Consider the following 21,263-nt stretch of genomic DNA (forward strand, 5'->3'; position numbering starts at 1 on the left):
TTCTGATGTTGACCCAACTTTACGTTCCTGGGATAAACCCTGTTTGATTCAAACATGTTTGTTAAATATATTACTGGATTCATTTAGCTAAGATTTTGTTAAGGATTTTTTAAACTACAGATATAAGTGAAATGGGTTTGAAATTTTCTTGTATTATCTCACCTGCTTCAGGGATAGAGATTACACTAGCTTCATAAAACAGACCTCTTTTACTCTTCTTCCAGTACCTGGAACAACTTCTATAAGATAGCTGGGAGTTGGGTAAACCACACTTAACAAAAACCATTTAGGCCCTGCCCTTTTTTTGGTGGGGAGAGGAAAGCTTTTGACTACTGTTTCAATTTATTACTTTTTGCTCTATTCGACTAATCTGTTTCTTCATGGCATGGTTTTGGCATATTATTCTAGGAATGTATTCATTTCAGCTAGATTTTCAGACATATGTTCGTTATTTTTAAAAGTTCTGTTACATCTGTATTAAGTTCCCCTTTTTAATTTTGTATTTGGGGTGTTTGCATTTTCGAGTTTCTTTAATTGATCAGTCTTGCCAAGTCTATCTTTCCTCTTAATTTTTGTTTTAAAGATTCTGCCTTTAATTTTACTATTTGTTGTTTGTTTCTCCTATTTCATCTATTTCTGTTTTGTCTTACTTCCTTGCTTCTTATTGAGGTTTGCTCTGGTGGTCTTTTTCCAACGTTGTGTATAACTTACATATGATGAAATGCTCAGATTCTAATTGTAGAGCTTGAATTTTTACCTACTATACACCCATATAGCCAGTACCCCAGTCAAGATCTAGAATCTTTTCATTATCCTAAAATGCTACCTTGCAACCCCCTCTACTGAAAGACACCCTCCCCACCTCCACTCTGCTCTATCACCAATTTTTTAAAAGATTTTATTTATTTCATACAAAGATCACAAGTAGGCAGAGAGAGAGAGAGGAAGGGAAGCAGGCTCCCCGCTGAGCAGAGAACCAGATGCGGGGGCTCAATCCCAGGACCCTGAGATCATGACCAGAGCCAAAGACAGAGGCTTTAACCCACTGAGCCACCCAGGTGCCCCCTCACCAATTTTTTTTTTAAGACTTTAAGTAATCTCTACAGCCAGCTCGGGGCCCAAACTTGTATATACAACTTTGAGATCGAGTCAGATGCTCTACTGAATGAGCCAGCCAGGTGCCCCACCAGCATGTTTTGATTAAGAACTTTACATAAACAGAATTATATAGTGTGTGCTCTTCTGTGTCTTTTTTCACTCATGTTTATGAGATTCATTCATGTTGTTCTATTCCTATTTCCTGTCCCCCTCCCCCTCCTACAGCCCCCTTCCTCTGTCCCTGGGCAACACCCCCACCCCAAATCACCACCATATCACCTCTAGGGGGCCCCTTCTTTCTAACTTGCCTCCTCTAGCTGGTGCAGGGAGATGTCACAAAGCAGGCCAGTTAGTGGGGGAGGGGCTCTGCACCAATCACTTTTCCCTTAGCACCTCCCCTTTCCCCTTCTCACCTCACAAGCATCTGTTTGGGGGTGGGGTGGTTCTTGGCCCCATTTCCCGCCCAGCCCTTCACGGCCAGGCCGGGAGAGGGCAGCCTCAGCTTCATGTTCCACTGCACCCAGACCTGTGCTGAGAGCATACACATACTTGGGACTCAGGGTGTAGACTGGTCTGCAGCGACCAGAGGGGTGGGTCCTGTGCTAGCAGTCGCAGAGAGGACGGGAGTAAGTGCGGGCCCAACTGGTCCTGATGAGGCACCTCCAACCTGGGGCTGGCAGGCTGAGCTTCTCTAGCGCCATCCCTCTGGGGTCATCTGCCCATTGAGGGCACAGGGGTGACTGGTGCGAGAGTGCCCACTGTTGTCCACCTGGAGATGCCCTTGGGCAGTCCTCAGCTCCAGGGAGGGCCAAGTGTGGTTCAGGTTTAGCCCTTGCGATTAGACAGTGGTTGCAGCTACTGGGTGCCAAGGCCAGGGGGTGGGAGGTTCCCAGTGCTGGCTCTCACCCGAGGGGGGACTTCAAGCCCGATGGTGCCCTGCTGATGTGGGATTTCCTGGTGTATGGAGACCTACTGGACTTGACAATGCCGAGGGGGCTGTGACCTAGATATTGTGGGTTGGGGCACAGGCCAGAACTTCCTGTTGTACCCCCACCTTCATCCCAAGCTGGGAGCCCCCATGCACCAGATGCTGTGAATGCTAGCACTGCCACCCTCCTTGGCCTGATGAGGCCCCTTGTCCACCTGTGTTTATGTCCCTGCGTGTGGACATAGATTGTGCTGGTGTGTGAGAAAGAGACATGCAAGGTATGGACTTTTCGGCTTTTATTACAAAAAGAAGAGCATGATCCCAGCCCAGTTTTCCAACAAAAGTCACCAACTCAAAGTCTGACTTGGTCAGGGCCTCTCTGGTTGGGAAGTGGGCTGGTAGACAGGTGCAGGGCCCCACTCAGACCGCCCACCACTTCACCCTCCCTGTCCCCGGGGCAGGACCCGACATATGTAGAAGCAGCTCTTGCAGCTCTCACTGGGCCTCGTTGAAGCGGGTCACCATTGTCTTGTGCAGTGTCTCCTTGTAGGACTCGGTTGAAGTGACCCCATAGGAGCTGCCTCGGGCACCCAAGCCGGAACCCCGCACCCGTGTCTGGGCCTATGTGAGAGAGGCGGGCCATCAGGTCGGCTGCGGGACGGGGGTGTGGCAGACAGAATGCTGGAGGCCGGGGATGCGACTGCAGGAGACTCACCTCGATGGGCGTCACAATGCCCTGCTTCTTACGGCCCAGGCCACTACCCTCTTTCCAGCCCATGGCCTGGAGCATGCGGCTGCCAATGTTGTCACTGCCCAGCCCATCCCGCGTGGGCTGCTCGAAGTCCCTGCAGGGGCCAGTGGGGCGGGGTGAGTGACCAGCCAGCTAGCCTCGGGCCCCTCCCCTTGGCCCCGTGCACTTACACAGAAGCTGCGGACATGCCGCCGTACTTCCTCCTCTTGGGCTCTGGGGGCTCAGGGATGCCGTACTTCTCTCTGCGTTCAGCCGCACGGTCCCGGTACTTCATTTGCTGAAAACACGTGTGTGTGTGTGTGTGTGTGTGTGTGTGTGTGTGTGTGGCACTGGGGGAGCCAGATCTGGCTAACAGGTGTGAGGTCCTGTGGGCCGGATACTGTGGGTGCAAGCAGCCAAGCTACACCCAGCCGAGGGACTTGAGCACCGGCTGCCTGAGGGGACAGGCAATGGGCCGGGGACAGAGGGGATGGAGTCCAGGAATGGGTCACACCTCACCTCCATGTCGTTCTTCTCCAGTGCTTCGAGCTCGTTTTCTGACAGGTGGGCTCGCCTGTGAATCTCAAGGTTTTGCTACAAGGGGACAGATAAGACGAGGGTGAAGCGGCCGGCCAGGCCACACTGGGCCGGGCCGAGCCAAGGGTCCCCGCCAGTCCTCCCTGGGAGAGTCACCTTGTGGAGCCCGGAGAGTTGCTGGTGGCGGATGAGCGCCTCCTTGCTGGGGAACTGGCGCCGGCAGAGCAGACAGGCCAGCTTCTGCCAGTCAGTGAGCTTCTCCTCCCGTTCGGGACCCCCGCGCTCCTGTTCCTCCTCACTGTCGCTCTCCCCGCTGTAGGCTGCCACCAGGCCCCGAGGTGGGCTCTAGAGAATGTGAGGGTGGGGAAGCGAAGTCAGGCTTGGCTAGATTGGAGCGCCCCACCCCTCCGCTGCTCCTCCTGCCCCGGCCACTCACTGGGCGGTCATCGCTGGCCAGTTTCGGGAGGTCCATGCTGGTGTGCTGTCTCTCGGCTAGTGCTCCCTGGGGGCGGGGGGGGGGTGGACACACAAATTCAGGGACTCCACAGAGGGGATGCTGAGATGACAAGATGAGGGAGTGGGTAATGGAGGTGGCCCCAACACACCTTCTTCTCAAGGATGGCATAGCCAGCATCTGCGGTGGCTGACTCCCTCCTCTCGTCGTCTCGCAGGGAGCTGATAGGCTGGAAGCTGTTTTTGAAGTTTTCTTTTTGCTTGTTGAGGCTGCGGGCCCAGCGTTCCATGTCCTTGGCAATCTAGGGGTAAGGGTGTGGGTGAGGCTCTCAAGGACCCTCCAGTGGCTGGGACCACCAACTCCATCCACTGCCCCTTCCTGCCCTGCAGCCTCAAGCAGCAGGAAAAGATGTGGCGATGAAAGTCCCCATTTCTTGTCATTCTGCCATCAGTGCCCCTCGCCAAGCCCTCTTGGGCTGTGCTTGTCCTCCTCACAGGCACCCACAGGACTCTGCTCTCTGTAGGCTTTTATCGTTTTATGGTGCAGACAGTGGCTCTAACTTCTACACACAATACTATGCCACATTCCATATTCTGTCCACCCTCCCAGGCATACCACCACTTTTAGAATTTACCAGGTTGTCAAGGAAACACTTAGTTCTTGCTTCCAAGTGCTGCACCCAGACTGTGATACTCTTCCTCCGCAGAGAGACACCGAAGTGCCAGCTGCCCGCTCCCACCAGACACTGCAAGGGCCATTTTCCACACCCTGATGGGCCCATAAGAAGTTCTCTGGGGTAGATAGACCTGGATACATCCCCATGAGCGGGGCTGGCCCACAGGAGCTCTGCGCGCCCGTTCATTTCCACAGGCAGGGCTAGCCCAGCTTCAGGCACTCAAACAATGGGAGGATTCCCACTGGGGGACAGAAGAGCTGACTGGGCTCACTTGGGACAGATGGCATTGGCCACTCAGGGAGGTAGGCTGCCCGACCACATACTGAGGAGACTGCCCTGGCTCAACGTCCTGCATCAGACAGTGGAGCTGGGCTGGGAGCCTGGTCTCCTGAGCACAGTCACTGCCATGCACACATCTGCCTCCCCCAGCCCAACCCCCACAGCGGAGGCTTCAAGAAGAGCGAAATGCACTTATTGGAAGACGCCAAAGAGCCAGCCAGTGAGCCCCACTGCTCACCTGTTGGGCTGTCTTGGTCTTGTGCTTCTCCTTCTTCTCTTTACCCTCCTTCGAGGGGGCCCCAGTTTCCTTATGCCCGTCGGCCGACTGTTCCAGGGCAGGGACGTAGGTCCGCCTTTCCCCGTCCCAGTACAGGTACTGCTGGCTCTGAGCGTTGTAGTAATACTGGGAGGGGGCAAAGGAGGGGGGCGTGAGGGGAGACCTCCAGAAGGGGAACTGCAGGCCCCACCCGTTCCCTAGGCCCCCCATTACCTGGGAGTTGGGGTCATAGTAGAGGCCAGTCTGAGGATCATAGTAGTAGCCAGATGTCTCATCGTACTGGTAGGTGGAGACGTCAGGAACAGCTGGGGGGGATTGGGGAGGTCATACTCTTCCTCTGTGATTTTTTTTTTTAAGATTTTATTTATTTATTTGTCAGAGAGAGAGAGGGAGAGAGAGCAAGCACAGGCAGACAGAATGGCAGGCAGAGGCAGAGGGAGAAGCAGGCTCCCCAATGAGTAAGGAGCCCGATGTGGGACTCGATCCCAGGACGCTGGGATCATGACCTGAGCTGAAGGCAGCTGCTTAACCAACTGAGCCACCCAGGCGTCCCTCCTCTGTGCTTTATTAAAGAACTCCCTGTCCTGTCTCCCTCCCCTCCCTCACCCCCCGCAGGCCATGGCTACTCACGGTACTGGCTGTAGGGCTCCTGGGCAGTGGGGCTGGTGGCCGGTGGCAGGGCAGAGCTGGGATGGGTGGGGCTCTGGAGCTCGGATTTGAGCACAGCAGGTGACATGATGGTGTATGGCTGGTCGTAGGGCCGGACGGGGGAACAGGGCTCAGTGTCTGCCGATGCCCCCCACCTCCCACACGCCCCACCCCCCAAGACGCCCCAGAGCTCCCTCACCTGGCTGTTGGCAGCGGCACCTTGGCTGCCGCTCGCTTCGGCTGCTGACTGCTGGTAGATGCCAGGGGCGGCACCAGGCTGGGCGCGGGAGAAAGCCTGTAGTGACACAGGGTCGGCCCCGGGATCCAGAGAGGCCTCTGCACCTGTAATGAGGGACAGGGAGGGAAGGAGAAGGCCTGTGAATGATGGGGCCCAGGACCCCATGCCTGCTGCCCGCCCCCTCCCCACCGCCATGGGCTCAGGGAGAGGTGCTGGGGCTCACCTGCTCCAGATGGGTCCCCCTTGGTTCCAGTGATGCTGGGGCCCTTGGTGCCCTTGAGGTAGCCATGGGCATAGAGGGAAGACTCTGTGCCCTGGCTGCCGCCATAGCCCTCATCCTGTTGGTAGTAGCTGTAGTCGACCGCTGGCTCCTCGGGGGTGGCCCAGGCACCCTCCCCACCCTGGGAGGCCTGAGGGGCAGTGGGAGGGGCTTATTAGCAGAGGAAGGGGCGCAGGGGGAGGGGAACCTGCTAAGAAGCATCTGCCCACAGGTGAGGCTAGTGTCTGTCTGCTGACAGAAAGCATGCAGGCCTCAGACAAGTGAAGTGTGAGGGCCGCCCAGCCACAGCAGGGCAGGGCAGGGCAGGGTAGCGGCAAAAACAAGAATCGGCTGAAGAAGAGTTGCGCCCAAATGCTCCCAGGGCTGACACTGGTACGTGTGTGGCGTAGTTCAAGCGCTGGGTGTCAGGTCAAGGAAGACACCGTCCTCCCCTTCTTTATTTTCATCTCCCAATTTTCTTTCAGCCACTTATAAATTCCGTTTTATTAAAGAAGTTGTGACAATTCAGGACGATAAAATAACCACCAAATAGAAGCGAAAAGCAGCCACGATGGTGTTGAAGTTGAAAGCCTGGGAGGAGGTGACTGGGAAGGGAGCTGCAGCGAGGCCCCCAAAGCCCACGGCAGCCACTGTGAGGGTTTGGGGTCCACAGAAAGCCAGACAGCAAGCCAGCCCTCCTGGTTGCAGAGAGGGCACGGGAGGGTCGAGACTGCGGCCCCGGTGTGGGGATGCTGGGGCAGAGGGGAGTCTTTGAGTACCTGTGAGATGGCCCACTGGGCCGCGGCAATAGCAGTGCTGGCCACAGAGGCAGCATTGATGCGACTGCCTTCGTTGGAGGCCATGTCCCTGGGAAGGATGTCAGAGACTAGGAGTCAGATGGAAACCCCAGGCTGGGGGGCCAGCTGGGAAGGGACACAGGCGGGGTCCTGACCTCTTAGAACCCTTGGCAAACTCAACGTTGATGGTCTTGCCGTCGATGGTGAGTGGCGGGTGCAGGGCCTGCAGGATCTGCAGCAGCTGGGCTGCCTCCTGGGGGATGGGGGAGGAGGGGAGGTGGGGGCAGAAGGGTCAGGCCCGGGGAGGCCCCCGGCTCCATTGCCCCGTTGCCAGGCTTGGAGCCGCGGTGGGGGCGCTGGGCTCAGGGACCCTCCTCCCCACCCCGGGGGCCGGGACCCTGGCTGCCCGGCCCCCCCCTGTGCCGCCCTCACCACGATGGTGGAGAGCTGGATGAAGGCGAAGCCACGGTTCAGTTGGGTCTGCTTGTCCTTGATGACACGAACGTTGGAGGAGGAGAGCACTGCATAGGGTGCCAGGGCCCCCAGGATGGAGTCCATGGTGCTGTGTGGGTTCAGGTTGCGCAAAATGATGGCTGCGGGAAGGGGCCCAGTGTTAGGGGGCACCGACACTCTTCTCCAGCCCTACCCTCTGGTGGCGCTCTACTACCCCTCTCCTCTGGCCTCCATGTCCTGTGCACCTGCCGCTTCCTCTCACCTGTTCCTCCTGGATAAACTTTGCTTGTCAGTCCAAGTCCCAGCTCAGTTGCTCACCTGCTGAGAACCCTCCCAACACACCCCCAAAGTCGAGTTGGGCGATGCTCCTCCCCTGCTCTCCCTACATCATGTCTGTCCCCCCACTAGGCAGAGACCCTGGGAGGACTAAGTCCTAGTCACCGCCAGCTCTCTGGCCTCAGGAGAGCCCAGCCCAGACACCCTAGGCCAGGGAGAAAGGAAGGAACAACTGACTCACTGTCATTGGCGTTCTCCGAGCTTGGCTCCGAGCCCTGTGCCAAGGCTTGGGAGGCCAGCACTCCCTGGGCTTGGTAGGGCTGTGGCAGGGGGAGCAGGCCCTGGCTTAGCTCCCGTCCACCCAGTGGCAGCGTCTGCTGATCCAGCCTTGCTCCCAGGGGCAGCTTCTGCTCTGCCTCTGTCAGGGGCAGCAGACGACAGGCCAGTGACAAAGGGGGAGGCGGCTCCCTGGCTGGTCACCCTCCTCCCCCCTTCCACCAATGTCCCAGGGAGGTGGGGAGTTTGGAGGGCCTCACCTGACTTAGGCACACCACATTTGAAGCACTTCTCACGGCGTTTGAAGTTCTGGACACCACACTGCGAGGCACAGGCCAGGCTGTCAGAGGGGCTGGGGCTTTCCACTGCGCCCTCTAAACCTGGATCCTGAGACACCCCCCCCCAGGGAACCCTGCCATGCCCCAGGAAGGAAGGTCCCAGGGTCAGGGATGGCAGGGGGCTCTGGCTGTCATTCCCAGTCTGTGACTCTTCCCTTCACATGGTCTCAAGTTTGTCCTTAGTGCCTCCTCCTCAACTCAGGAATCAACAACCTCTCCCCCACCCCTGCTACAAAGGCCACCTCCTCTGTGGTACCAACTGCCAGGACTGGTCCCCTTCTTGTCCCTTTAGCAGGACAAGTCCTCTTCCTTGTCCTCTTCCTAAAACCTGCTTCCCTCTTAAGGAACCTTCAATGTTTTCACCTCTAAAAGCTGGTAGCCCCTCTCTGGCCAGACTCCCACCTCTCCTTCGTCTTGAGGACTGGGTTGGTGCTCTTGAGAACCAGGCTTGGCCACGGCAGCCTCCAGGAACCCCCCGCTTTTCTATCTCTGGAGGTTCTACATTTCTATCTCTGTTCCACGGTCAGACACTGCACACTGTTCCTGGGCCAGGCTCTGCCCCGCATCCCTGGATGTGGCCTTGGCCACCCGCACAGCATAACAGCAGGGAGCAGATATAGCACGGGGAGGAGCAGGTTTGTCTGTGGGGACTCGGGGAGGGGGACGGTCCAAGAGGGGCATAGCTCATCAGCTCAGGACGGTTGGTGGGATATTTGATCTGGGAGGCCCAGAAGTTTGCTTTAGTTTTGCTGGGAAGCTACTGCTAGCAAAGGGAACAAGAGATTTTCTTCAGCTGGTGTAGGAGGGTGAGGAAAGACTTTGCAAAGTGGAAGCTGGAGAGGGCAGGTGACACTAGATTATGAGGGTGGCCACGCTCAAGCTCAGCGCCGCAGGGGTGGGTTCTAAGCAGAGAAGGCGGGATGTGGTTAGAGACAGTTTCAAGGAATGTTATAGGTGAGAGGGCGAGAGAAAGAGGCAAGGGGCCAGCAAAGCAGAAGAGGTCCATGGCGACTGAGGGAAAGGGGGATGGCTGTCTGGGCAGTGGGAATCGCAAGGGAGAGCATTTTTGTGATGGACGCAACAGGACCTGGTGACCAACAGGATGCGGGGGAATTAAAGGAGGAGAAAGGAGAGAATTCCCTGGTTTTGAGGAGTATCCAAAAACACAGGAGGGACAGAGAGCCACTGTCACTTTGTCCCTGCCCCTGCAGGGACACCCGCCTTCTGAGAATACTTTCTCTTTTAAAACAAACAGATGCCACTCCCCTTAGTAGGCACAACTGTTTCTGGGGGCAGGGTTAAGGGCTCGGCCTGCCCTCAGTCCTCCCCTTAGGTCTCAGGACCGCCAGCTGGCTGCGGGAGGCATGGCTGTGGAGTTGCAAGGCTGTCTCCAGGCTGCTGGGGGACATGGCCCCAGGGGAGAACTGAACCCTGGGTACCAGCCATGGCCCCTGTGATCGGGAGCAAGTCACGGCTCAAGGCTGACCCATGGGGGCACCCCTTTGAGCCCCAGCTTCCTCGTAGGGAATACGACTGCAAGACCCTACAGCTTGTGGCCTCAGCCTCAAGTGGGGCCACCTGACGCAGGTCCCCAGAGCAGCCAGTGCTTTCCGCTGGGGGGAGAGGTGGACATTAAAGGGAGCTAACCGTGGGCCAGATGTTGTTCCAACAGTTACCCTCTCAGTGCCACACCGGAATCCTCCCAACCACCTTGGGGGGAAGGTTCATTGCTATTTATGCTGTGGAGCTGAGGAAAGTGAGGCAGAGACCAGGGAGGATGCGGGAGGCTCTAACTCCAGCCAGCCCGGCTCAGAAGTCCACAGCACGGCACGCCTCCACCGTCACTAGCCAGTCGCTTACGTAAGTACTTGTGGAAAGCCTACTGGGACTTCAGGCAGAACTGCACCTCCTGAGGGCAGAGCCTGGTGCCGAGTGAAAGCCCAGTGCACGTGGGCAGGTGGGCAGGCGGCCAGGGACGGTGGCTACTTGAGCTGAGCCGGTCCTCAACACCTATGCCACCTCAGAGGCCCCAGGGGGACAGACGCCGCCGCCGCCGCCGCCGTCTCTATCCATGGCTACCGCTGCCCACCGCCCCTGTACCTTATTACACAGCCAGTCCTCATTGATCTTGGGCTTGGGGTCGCTGTAGTGCATGGACACCTTCTGGCCCAGGATGTTGAGGGAGTGCTGCGGGAAAAAGCAGAGCGCAGTGAGGCCCAGGCAGCAGTGCCCCACGCACCGTTTCAGCACAGGAGAAGAGAGTGAGCGAGCCCTTCAGCTGGATGGATGAGGGACAGGGAACGGAGGGAGGTCGGAGAACGGACGAGGGAAGAAGGAAGGGAAGGAGGGAGGGAAAGCGCCAGAGCCCTTGGGCGCAGCTGTTTGCTGCCTTTCCGGGCCCGCGCACGCACACGTGAACACACGCCACCAGGCACACAGTGCTCGGCTGACTGACACCTGCCAGACAGTGGGGTGAACCCCCCACTAGGCCCTGACACTGCCAGGCCACATCCAGGGCCAGCACTACACAGGCTACACTTGGGAGGAGGGGGACAGGGAGGGGAGGGAGAGGAGGGAAAAGAAAGAGAGAGAGAGCGCACGCGCGCTAGTGCTGGAGAAGGGGAAAAAGAAAGAGCCAGATTTAAAAGATGGCAGTTCCTGCTGTGAGGCTGTCTTCCCGGGGCTGGCTGGGTCCTGGGCCCACAGCATTAGGGCAGAGAGGGCCCCAAGGCCGCCCTGCTGAGCCCCGCTTCCACCACATCTGACCCTTCCTTCCCTGAGGCTTTCCTTCCATGCCCCACACCAGTGAGCCAGGCTCTGGGCAGGTGAGCAGAGCAGGTCCTTGGGTCTCTGGAAGTCCCAAAGCTGCTGGGTGGGGACCGTGGGAGGCAGGGGAGCTGGCTCCCTTCCCTTCCTTATAGCATGACTCCTTGCTGAGAAGGCAGGCCTGCCCCAGTGGAGTGGACAAGCAGACACTCCTGTGGGGGGTAGGTGCAGGGGGAGGGCTGGGGCATCTGAAGTGAGTTCTAGCGCATCTGACTGGTACTTGAGATCAACAGAGCGGTGCCGGCCTCTTCCACGGAAATCAAAAGGCCGAACTCCCATGCAGGGAGAGAGCTGGCCAAACGGGACTGGCTAGTTAGTGTGCCAACAGCTAAGCTCCCCAGTGGCTAGACTTCCAGTGATGCCTGAGCGTGGAACGAAAGCCCGGCTCTGCCTGACCCTGGAGCAGGGCAGTCCCCGAGGAGTGGGAGCCTCCATGGAAGAAAACCTCCCCCCCCCGGCAGCCCTTTCTCCAAAAGCTCAGCTGGGAGGTGGGGGGTGGGGCAGAGCTAGTGCCTGGTGGTGGGAAGGGGCCGGTGGTGAGTGTGGGTTCTTGATGGGAAGCCCAGTGGGTAGCAAGAGATGGGAAGAGGAGATAGTGAGGGTCAGGAACGGGGAGAGAGAGGGGGGCGGGGGGGATAGGACACAGGGCCACAGGGCAGGGAACTGTGTCCATAAGAATCAGGCGATGGGGAGCGCTCGATTACAAAGTAGTATTTGTTTGGGGGGGGGTTCAAGTGCGGCAAAGCAACCTGATTGGCTTCCATCCATCGTGTAGCGTCCTGCAAGTGACTAAACTCGACGAAGGCGAAGCCCCGGCTCTGACCTGGAGACAGCATTCAGATACAGACGCAGTGGGTTAGTCAACAGCTTTGGACACACGGCGTTCCCGGGGGTGGGACCCGAGGGGAGAGGACCAGGGGGCAGAGAGGGAAGGGGGGAGCGGAGAAAAGAAGAAAGGGAGAGAGAGAAGTAATCAGAGAGATAAAGACCAGGGGGTGGGGGGCAAGGTAGATGGTGGGGAGGGGCAGGAAAGAGGGAGGGGGGAAGGAGGATAACTGAGCAGGAGAGGTGGGGTAGGGAGGGGGAGAAACACACACACCAGCTGGGAAGAAAGACAGAGAGAGGGGCTCAGGCAGACCTGCCTGTGGTGACAGAGACGGAGAGAAGGAGGTGGGAGGGAAAGGGTACAAGCAGAGATGTGTCTCAGAGAAGGAAGGAGGGCAGATGGGCAGGCTGCTGACCCCACACGGGCCAGAATCAGTAACTGAAGGGGGGGGGCCCAGCACGAGGCCGGTGCCCAGGAGGGGCCCCGTGACATGTTTCACCCAAGAAGCAAAAGAGAACCTGGGCCAGGCTGCTTGGTGAGGCCGGGAAGGCTCCAGGCCCATCAGGAAGCAGTGGGAGGCAGGGACACAAGGTCACTTCAGCCTTAGCACAGTGCAGGGGAGCTGGGCCTTCCCAGGGAGCCGCCTCGGGGCCAAGCTAGGAAGCTTACAGCCACCCACAGGGCAAGTCCTCCTATACAGTAGGAGAATGGGGGCCAGGGCCGGACGGGTAGACCTTAAAGAATCAGTGGGTGCCTGGGAGAAGTGCCAAAAGGGGCCACACCTAGGACACCACCTTATGGAGAGAGACCAGAACCCTGTCGGCCTGTGGTTTGGCTGGGGTGAAGCAGAGCAAGACCTACATGCTACCAAGAGAGACTCCAGGCCTGGCCAGGGCTGGGAAAGGGCTGCAGGAAAGCAGCTCCTCTTCTGGAGGGACACACACAGGGAGGGCTCAGGCATAGCAGGGCCGGGGGGGCATGCTTGCTCTCCGTAAGAATAACCGTTAGGATGCACAGGAGGATGAAATGGTATGATCTGGGGTGGAGGAGGGACGGAGGGAGGAAAGAAGAGAGAGAGAGAGGAAGGGGGCCGAGAAGGAAAGGGAGAGGGAAAGGAGGAGGGGGAGAGAGCGAGAGAGAGAGAGAGAGAGAAATATGGAGGTGTGGGGAGGAGAGAGACTGAGAGATGGAGAGAGAAGCCCAGGCAGTGAAGCCCCACTGTGCCTGCCTTGGGGAGCCTGGGCCAGAGGTCCTGCGGAGACAACTCCCCCCACCGCCCTGCTAACCTCAGGCCAGCTCCAGGCGGCCCGCCAGAGGGAGCGGGGAACAAGCAAGGCCAGAAATCCTGGCTGCTCCTCGGGATGCACCCTTGGATAAGAGCCGTCCCCTGCCTCCCCTCTTGGGACACGTGGGTGGGACCGTGTCAGACCTACTTTCTGGTCACAGGCTGTTACTGCAAAAACGTGGGGGAGACTGAGGGGCAGGAGGAGGAGAAGAATGGAGAGGGAAGGGAGTATATGGGGAGGGGATTACCACCTCAGATACTCAGAGTCCCAGAGAGGAGGTTCCCCGGAGCCTGGCCCTGGCCCTGCCCCCGGGGAGCACTCAGCTCAGTGTTGGACCCCCTCCCCGACAGCCCCAGAGCTGCGAGGAGGATGGGCTGAAGGGAAGAGAAGAAGAGAGGGCACCCCAAGCTGCCCATTCCCAGCTGTGGCAGGAAGGCAGGGCAGGGAGGGTGAGGGAGAAGGCAGAAGCAGGAGGGAGACTGGAGGCTAAGGCTGGCCAGAAGGGGAGGCACTGGGAACAAAAGCTCACCTGAGGATTTGTTCCGCATCAGCCGGACCTCTCGTGCTTGCACTCCATGGGACTGCAGCTGGCCCCGGATCTGTACGGGGAGACACGGATGGGGGCAGGCTCAGCACACAGGGGGGCCTCCAGAGGCCTCTGGGACCCCAAGGGGCTGCCGGTGATGTGCATGCACTGCTTCCTCTTGCTCTCTTGGGAGCGGCCACGGCCCTGGGCCCACACCAGCACCGGGCTTCTACACTCGGCCCCAGACAGGCAGAGAGTGAGTGAAATGAGAGGGGCGTGGTGCAGGGGGGAGCGTGGCAGCATGGTGACCCTCAGAGGCAGGAGAGCGAGCCAAGCCAGCAGCTCAAGAAGGGCCTGCAGTGGGGTAGGAGGGGGGTTCTGATGACAGGCTTGGTGCAGCCTTAGAGAGGAGAGCTGGGGCTTGCCCCAAGAGACCCGTGATGCAAATACCAAAATGGGAAGATGCGGGGTCTGAGCAGAGGCCAGCCGTGTGCCCCAGGCCATGCGAGGGGCAGTATCCTGGGGTGGAGACCAAGAGGTGTGGTCACAGGATTTGGAAAGCTTCCTGGGTGAAACCAGGGGGAAGCTGCAGAGGCAGTGTGGGGTTTGGACCAGGTGAGGCAGGGTCTCTGGGCCAGTGGTGTTTCTTGCAGAAGCCCGGGAGCATGTGCTGGGCATTCTCGGGCAGCAATCTCACTGCCTCTGGGCCTGTTTCCTCATTAAGTGAAAAAGAAAAGAGATATCTCTCTCTCTCTCTCTCATACACACACACACACAAACACACACACACACACACACAAGGGTGAAATGAAACACAGAGGAGCTCGTTAGGCCTGACAATACTCAGGGAGGGCTCAGGAAATAGCAAGAATGTGGGCTCTGGAATCCAGCCGCCCAGGGCCAGACCCCAGCTCCACTCTGCCACTCACTGGCCTGCCACACACTGGCTGTGGGACCTGGGGCAAGCTGCTTCACTGCTGGGGGCCTGGCTTCCTCATCCATAGGATGGAAACACAGAGTACTTCCCCACAGGGTGGCTGTGAGGATTAAATGCAACCTGGCCTGCGGCCCACCCTGTGATCAATCCTTAACACATGTCAGCACGGAGCTACCGTCTGACCCTGAACATGGCAGCTGGGCCAGACTTGAGAAATTCTCAAGTACACAGGTGGGGTTTTCTCTGCGACAAAATGGGCAGCCGGTAGGTTTCAATGAAGAGCTGGGCAGAGAATTCTGGGGAGGGGACAGAGAGGAGACTCAGGGAGGCTAGGGAGGATGCTGTTCTAGTGGCCCTCTGGGGTGTTACTGGGGTTCATCAGGGGAAGCCTCTGTGAGAAGGAAACAGAAGAAAAGGGAGGAATGTGGAAGGAAATGTCACAGAGCATGGGGTGGGAAGCCTGTCAGTAGCAGTGAACAAAGTCAAAGAATGCAGGACTCTGTGGCCAGGCCACTTAGATTTGACACTGTTGACAAAAGAGGGCGGGGGTGAGCGTATGGGGAGAGAATGTGAATAAAACCTCAGAAAATCCCATGGGGTTCCTCCCTATTCCCCCCCACCCCCACCCTGGGCTGCCGGGCCCTGCACCATCTCTGCCACCAGGCATACCTGGCTCTGGGCCTGGTAAGCATCTGGCCCTCAATCAACATAAGCAGAATGGATGGATGACCAGCAGAATGTTCTGGAGGAATGCTCTGTTCCCTCCCACACCCACCACCACAGCCCCTTGGCCAAGTCAGCCTATCGGACACTCCTCCCTTTCAGACCAGGAGAGCACAGGGGCCTGCCCAGAGGATGGATCAGTGCTGGGGGAGAGAAGGGATAAAAGGTGCTGAGGTCGGGGTGAGGGAGAAGCTGAGGGCCCTGGGGGAGACCCAGCCTGGCCTCCTGCTCTGCCGCCTGCCCAGGGCCACGAGGGGGGCACGTACGTCATCCTCAGTGGCTGCCTGTGGCAGCATCCTCAGCATGACGATGTTACTGGCCTTCTCCTCCTCCTCCTCCTCCTCATCCTCCTCCTCCTCCTCCCCTTGCTCGGTCCGATAGTCCTGGTCCCGATAGTCGCCGTCTCGGGGGAAGCCTGGCGGGCCGGTGGGGCTGTGCCTGTGCCGCCGCCGCCGCCTACGCTGAGTCTCGGAGCCCGGGGAGGCCTCGTAGGAATCCTGGCCGACAGAATGAGACGAGAGACACCAGACGGGCAGTCAGTCTGGGGTGGGCCTAGGGGCTGGCCGCTGGCTCTCTGAGGCAGGCAGGCTCTGAAAGCCAGGAGTGGGCGGGCTCCGGCTAAAGGCTCAGGGCAGGCAAAACGGGTCAGGCCTGGACTGCAACCCTTCTGGAGTGGGAGACTGTCCCCGGGATGCCTTCTGGGGGCTGCCCTGGTGGGAGCGGGACGAGGCCGGTGGCAGTATTACTGTGGGGGAGGATCTCGCATAGACAGGTGACTGGATGCCACCTACACCTCCTCGGGTCTGGGGTGAGCACACGAAGTCCTGCCTCCGCTGCTCCCTCCTCCTCCTTTACCAGCTCAGCTAGTATGTGCACAACTCTTCCTTACACCTTACGATTTCCAGCTAGGGCCAGGGTTCTAGGAATAGCTTAATATTTCATCCAGAGCCCGTCAGCAGGGGCCACAGCGCTGCCCCCCAGCTACAATCCTCCTCCGCCTGGCCAGTCCTCTATCACCACTAGGCTCTCTCCTAATAGGGCGTGGTGGCTGAGTTCTTGGAGGCTGCCCAAGCCATCCTGCCAGGACTGAGCAGGCCAGGCCAGGGTCCACACCCCTTCTGCCCTCAGGGGGACCAGATAACTCAGTGCTTCACTCCCACTCTTTCCAACAGGTCCACCCAGCACCCCCTGGTGCCCCAGAGACATCCAGGCACAGATCACAGTGGCCAATGGGGAAGCCTGAAGGCCCACACTCCGTCCCCAGGGGGTTGGGTTGCAAAAGTCCCCTTCCCACCCTGCTGGAGAGCAGACCTGCCTGCTTACTTGGACCTGGGCCCTGACTATCCTCTCAAACTGGGGTTCCCTTAAGGCAAGTCTGCTTCTCCTCAGACGGTGAACATCATGCTGCCCCTTCTCAGGCTCGGGCGAGCTACCCAGTGTGGAACTGGCTACCCTGAGCTCAAAGGAGAGGCCCTAGAGGGTCCTTCCCCTCTGTGGAGGGGCCATGCCGCCCCTGCAAATACTCACGGGGCGGGCCTCCCAGGGCTACTCTGCTGGGTGGCATCCAGATCCCCCACCGCCCTCCCAACCCCACATGCCGGGTCCCAGGCAAGAGGCTCTTCAAGGGCCCCAAACTGGCTGGGAGCAGGCGGTGAAGGGCTTGCAGTGAACCGCAGACCCCAATTAAAAAACAGGGAAGGAGGGAGAAAGGTGATGGCCAGGGTCCTCAGAAGTATAGAGCCAAGCATGTGGAAGTCAGGGAGACCCAGCTTGGGAGAGGAGCCCTCACAGAGGGGAGCAGGGACAGACCCTCGGGGTGAGGCAAAGCCACCGAGCACAGTCTGAAGGCCCGGGAACCGAGAGCTACCCGCACATGACGCTACAAGCCGAGGCCCTGAAGGACTCTGTCCTCCTCGGCCCTCACCTCTGCACTCTGCTCCTCGGACGAGTCGTCGTAGTCGTGCTTGCCCTCCTGGCTACCGTACTCGCGGGGATACGAGCGGTAGTCCATGTCCCGGTAGTCATGGTCTCGGCTGCGGTTCTCCCCGCCATCATCTTGCGAACGGTCAGTGGCTCCATAGCGGCCAGTCCTGTCCCCACGGCCACCTCTGAGGGAAGAAGAACAGGGAAGGATCAGAGGCAGTTCTTTCTGGAAGGTGCAAGTGGCAAGGGAGGGGTTCCCACCCACTTATGCCCTCTAGACACTAGATCCGACTCCCAATGGGGGGGGTCCCTAAATCTTGACTCCATGAGGTGAGCCGGTCCCCATCCCTCAAAAATCCAATCCACTTCTCCTTTCCTCTGCCACCTCCCCGGTCCATGCCTGTCTTACTTCACAGGGCCCTCATGGGTGGTGTCAGGGCCCATCTCACCTCCACCAGACCTGTCCCAGCTCATTCTCTATGCCCCGAATGTGAGTGAGTGTTCTATAAGGCAAAGCCAACCAAGCCCAACCATTGCACTCCCTCCAATGGCTCCCGCTTATTCTCAAGATAAAACACCAAAATGCTCACCACGGTCCTGCCAGGTCGGCAGGGTATGTGGGGGACGTGGGATGAGGTCGATACCGCCCTCCTCCCTCCCTCCGCCTCATTGTGCCCTGTGCTACCCTGCTCTTCTCCTTCACTGTCACCCTGCCAGCCCTGGCAGCTTTGTTAAAAAAATCTCCCCTACTGCAATTACTGTAAAATAATGATCACACAGTTGATTTCATGTATGTTTTTCTTTTTAAAAGATCTTATTTATTTATTTGACAGACAGAGACCACAAGTAGGCAGAGAGGCAGGTGGGGGGGTGGGGAGCAGGCTCCCCGCTGAGCAGAGAGCCCGATGCGGGGCTCGATCTCAGGACTCCAGGATCACAACTTGAGCCAAAGGCAGAGGCTTTAACCCACTGAGCCACCCAGGCACCCCGGTTTCTTTTTTTTTTTAAAGATTTTATTTTTAAGTTATCTCTATACCCAATGTAGGGCCTGAAATTATAACCCTGAGATCAAGAGCTGCGTGCTCCTCTGACTGAGCCATCCAGGCGCCCCTCACATCCATCTCTTTGATGATTTAAGAAAAGCACTAACCTGTGAGTTCTGGGAAAGAGGGCACCACATCCAGAGGGCCTACTGCCCTACTCCCCAAAACTTAGCTTAGTATCTGGTACTTGGTAGGTGCCCAGTAATTTTTGTTTGATGAAATAATGACTTAAAAAGTAATCTAAAAGCAACCAATACATGTTTACTTAAAACAAGAAAAAACAGACACTATAGTAGACTATGGCTAGCAGGGTCCCAATCCTGGTCAGGAAGGACAGAATGTCTAGTACCAACACCACTATGAACGTTGTTCTAAGCCACTAGCTGAACCAAGAGAATGAAGAGAAGAGGTTAAGAGCTGGCAAGGAGAAGGCGAAATTACCATTGTCTGTAAAGGACATGAGAATATGCCTACAAAGCCCAAGAGAATCAAATGAAAAATGATTACAACCAATAAATCAGGAAGGATGCTAGGGACAAAAGTAACATGCAGAAATAAGTATGTTGCCTCTATTCAGAGAGGCATCATTTAGAAATGGGAAGATCCCAAGTATAACTGAACCAAAAAGGTTAAATACCTAGACAAGTGCCAAGATCTTATGACTACACTTCACACATATAAACCAGGATACGTTCAAAATGGGTCAAAGATTTGAGACAACATGGATGGAGCTAGACAGGATGATGCTAAGCGAAATATATCAGTCAGGGAAAGACAAAATACCAGACGATTTCACTCCTTGTGGAATTTAAGAAACAGAACAAATGAGCAAAGGGGAAGAAAAAAAAAAAAGGAGAGGGAGGCAAACCAAGACACAGACTCTTAACTACAGAGAACAAACTGATGGTCACCAGAGGGGAGGTGGGTGGGGAGGGTGGGGGTAATAAGGGGTGGGGTTTGAAGAGTACACTTCTCATGATGGAAAAAAATTTTTAAAGAAAAAATTTTAAAAATACAATAGGGGCACCTGGGTGGCTCAGTAGCTTAAGTGGCCAAGTCTGGATTTTAGCTCGCCATGATCTCAGGGTCCTGGGATAGAGCCACCATAGGCTCCACACTCAACAGGGAGGCTGCCTGAGAATCTCTCTCTCTGCCCCTCCCCCCACTGGCGTGTGCTCTCTCTCTCTGTGTAAAATAAATAAATAACTCTCTAAAAAATAATAAAACAATAGTAAAATGCGTGGTCCGATAGTAAAAAATAATAATAAAAATAAGAAGGGCCAAAGATTTCAATAGAAGAACTGAAACCACAGAAGCCAAAGAAAACACAAGATGATTTCTTGATAATCTTGCAATGGGGGAAAACTGTGACTTAAATCCAGGGGCCAGAGAAGGAGAGATTATTGAAGTTAACTATATAAAAATAAAACACTTCTGCCTGGATAAGAGAAAACCATCATGAGCCTCGTCAGGACAAACTAACTGGGAAAAAGTATGGGAAGAGGAAGAGAAGTCACACAAAAGACATACAAACGGTTTATATTTAAGAAGATGCTGTTTCATAATGATGGATGAAAATTAAAACTACCCTGGACAGGCCACTTTATTTTTTTTTTTTTCAAAGATTTTTTTTATTATCTGACAGAGAGAGATCACAAGTATGCAGAGAGGCAGGCATAGAGAGAGAGAGAGGAGAAAGCAGGCTCCCCGCTGAGCAGAGAGCCCGATGCGGGGCTTGATCCCAGGACCCCGAGATCATGACCTGAGCCGAAGGCAGCGGCTTAACCCACTGAGCCACCCAGGCGCCCCTGGACAGGCCACTTTAAAATAAAAGTCTAAAATTTATTTTTTTGTGTATTTCTAGTCATTTTCATTGTGGTAAAATATAGACCTCACAAAATTTACCACAAAATATACTCACGATGTTGAGCAACCATCACCGTCTGTTTCCGGAAACGTCTTTTTATCACCCCAAACAGAAGCTCCCTACCTGCTGAACATTAACTTCCCACCCACCCCACCCACTCTACTTTCAGACCCTATAAAGATGCCTGTTCTAGGTACCTCATGTAAGGGGAATCACGTGTTTGTTCCTTTGTGTCTGGCTTCTTTCACTTAGCATCACATTGTCAAGGTCCCTCCTCATTGCAGGGTGAATCAGAACATCCTGTTCTGTGGCCGCACGCATATGTAGGTATGGCACCTACCACGCACCCACCATGCTATTTGGCCACGTGCCTGCTGATGGACACCTGCGCTGCTTCCACTTGCTGGTTGTTTCGGGGGCTGGGACTAATGCCGCTGTGAACACTGGTGTACAAATATGTGTTTGACTCACTGCTTTCAGTTCCTTCGGGTAGGTACCCAGGAGTGGAACTGCTGGACCCCATGGCAGGTGTAGACTTAACATTTTGCAGAGACTCTGGCCGGTGTCCCACAGCAGCTGTACCACTTACATCCCCATTGGCAATGCGCCAAGGTTCCAATGTCCCCACATCCTCACCAACACCCGTCATCCCGCATCTCTTCCTGGGCTTATTGGCCACTTGTGTGTCTTTTCTGGAGAAATGTCTATTCAAGCCTTTTGCCCATTTCTTTTTTTTTTTAAGATTTTTAAATTTAATTTGATTTATTTATTTGACACAGAGAGAGAGATCACAAGTAGGCAGGGAGGCAGGGAGAGAGAGTGGGGGAAGCAGGCTTTCCGCTGAGCAGAGAGCCCGATGCGGGGCTTGATCCCAGGACCCTGAGATCACGACCAGAGCCAAAGGCAGAGACTTAACCCACTGAGCCACCCAGGCGCCCCCTTTTGCCCATTTCTGAATTGGGTTCTCCTGTGGGGCTGTAGTTCTTTTTCCATTCTGGGTGTTAATCCCTTATTAGATACAGGATATGCAAATACCTTTTCC

The 21,263-nt window shown here is 56.4% G+C and overlaps 1 protein-coding gene across 6 annotated transcripts in view; it reads right to left on the reverse strand.

Annotated features, from left to right (window-relative positions):
* Positions 1 to 2,307: 2,307 nt before the first annotated feature.
* Positions 2,308 to 21,263, reverse strand: part of RBM10 (RNA binding motif protein 10) — a 30,739-nt gene continuing 11,783 nt past the window's right edge. For 2 of the 6 annotated variants that reach the window (XM_047714972.1, XM_047714975.1), the window contains exons 3-24: positions 17,313 to 17,496; positions 15,655 to 15,885; positions 13,732 to 13,801; positions 11,840 to 11,913; positions 10,365 to 10,451; positions 8,187 to 8,247; positions 7,892 to 8,068; positions 7,354 to 7,514; positions 7,077 to 7,174; positions 6,904 to 6,991; positions 6,089 to 6,275; positions 5,827 to 5,969; positions 5,610 to 5,727; positions 5,193 to 5,284; positions 4,941 to 5,105; positions 3,899 to 4,048; positions 3,730 to 3,795; positions 3,450 to 3,638; positions 3,276 to 3,350; positions 2,948 to 3,054; positions 2,742 to 2,871; positions 2,308 to 2,647 (exon numbers count right to left, since the gene is read on the reverse strand). In XM_047714972.1, the coding sequence (XP_047570928.1) occupies positions 2,522 to 2,647; positions 2,742 to 2,871; positions 2,948 to 3,054; positions 3,276 to 3,350; positions 3,450 to 3,638; positions 3,730 to 3,795; positions 3,899 to 4,048; positions 4,941 to 5,105; positions 5,193 to 5,284; positions 5,610 to 5,727; positions 5,827 to 5,969; positions 6,089 to 6,275; positions 6,904 to 6,991; positions 7,077 to 7,174; positions 7,354 to 7,514; positions 7,892 to 8,068; positions 8,187 to 8,247; positions 10,365 to 10,451; positions 11,840 to 11,913; positions 13,732 to 13,801; positions 15,655 to 15,885; positions 17,313 to 17,496 (2,779 nt within the window). In that variant the 3' untranslated portion in view covers positions 2,308 to 2,521. The remainder of the gene's footprint in view (positions 2,648 to 2,741; positions 2,872 to 2,947; positions 3,055 to 3,275; positions 3,351 to 3,449; positions 3,639 to 3,729; positions 3,796 to 3,898; positions 4,049 to 4,940; positions 5,106 to 5,192; positions 5,285 to 5,609; positions 5,728 to 5,826; positions 5,970 to 6,088; positions 6,276 to 6,903; positions 6,992 to 7,076; positions 7,175 to 7,353; positions 7,515 to 7,891; positions 8,069 to 8,186; positions 8,248 to 10,364; positions 10,452 to 11,839; positions 11,914 to 13,731; positions 13,802 to 15,654; positions 15,886 to 17,312; positions 17,497 to 21,263) is intronic. The other 4 variants (XM_047714974.1, XM_047714973.1, XM_047714976.1 and 1 more) reach the window with 4 other exon arrangements.

This window comes from Lutra lutra, chromosome X (assembly GCF_902655055.1).
Source record: "Lutra lutra chromosome X, mLutLut1.2, whole genome shotgun sequence".
Taxonomy (NCBI): domain Eukaryota; kingdom Metazoa; phylum Chordata; class Mammalia; order Carnivora; family Mustelidae; genus Lutra; species Lutra lutra.